At 70.7% G+C, this 461-nt stretch overlaps 1 protein-coding gene across 1 annotated transcript in view; it reads right to left on the reverse strand.

The window, feature by feature from the left end:
- LOC104286588 (ras GTPase-activating protein 4-like) overlaps window positions 1–461 on the reverse strand; it is a 6,219-nt gene that overhangs the window by 502 nt on the left and 5,256 nt on the right. Inside the window, exons 14-16 of the mRNA XM_009885199.1 lie at window positions 436–456; window positions 230–365; window positions 31–151 (exon numbers count right to left, since the gene is read on the reverse strand). Of these exons, the coding sequence (XP_009883501.1) occupies window positions 31–151; window positions 230–365; window positions 436–456 (278 nt within the window). The remainder of the gene's footprint in view (window positions 1–30; window positions 152–229; window positions 366–435; window positions 457–461) is intronic.

Here is a 461-nt window from a genome sequence, read left to right on the forward strand (position 1 = left end):
AGCGGGTCCCCCCCGGGGCGGGGGGCTCACCTGAGGGTCCCTTGGAGACCCTGGAGATGGTGGAAGAGGCGCTGAGCCTCCGCCGCGGGGTCCAGGGGGTCGCTCCACTCCTGCAGGGTGACGCCATGCCGGGTGCGGTCGCAGCCCGGCCCTGCGGGAGAGCGGGTTCATGATGGCGGGGACAGGGATGGGGATGGCACACTCCACCACCGGGTCCCCTCCCCTCTACCTGTCCTCTCCTTCTGGTGGCAGCAGCTCCACTTGTCCCCACGGAAGACGCCGGGGTGGTGGGCGCGGAGTACGCCGGGGTTGTTGCCGCACCCCTTGCGCAGGGCCGCCAGCCACTGGTTCAGCTCGTTGACGCACTGGGGAGGGGGGACAGACATTGAGGGGGGGTCCCAGGCTGTGACACCCCTCGGCGTGTCCCCGTCCCACCTTGCACTGGAGGTAGGCTGTCTCCC

Source organism: Charadrius vociferus, unplaced genomic scaffold (assembly GCF_000708025.1).
Source record: "Charadrius vociferus isolate BGI_N301 unplaced genomic scaffold, ASM70802v2 scaffold54, whole genome shotgun sequence".
In the NCBI taxonomy this organism is placed as follows: Eukaryota; Metazoa; Chordata; class Aves; order Charadriiformes; family Charadriidae; genus Charadrius; species Charadrius vociferus.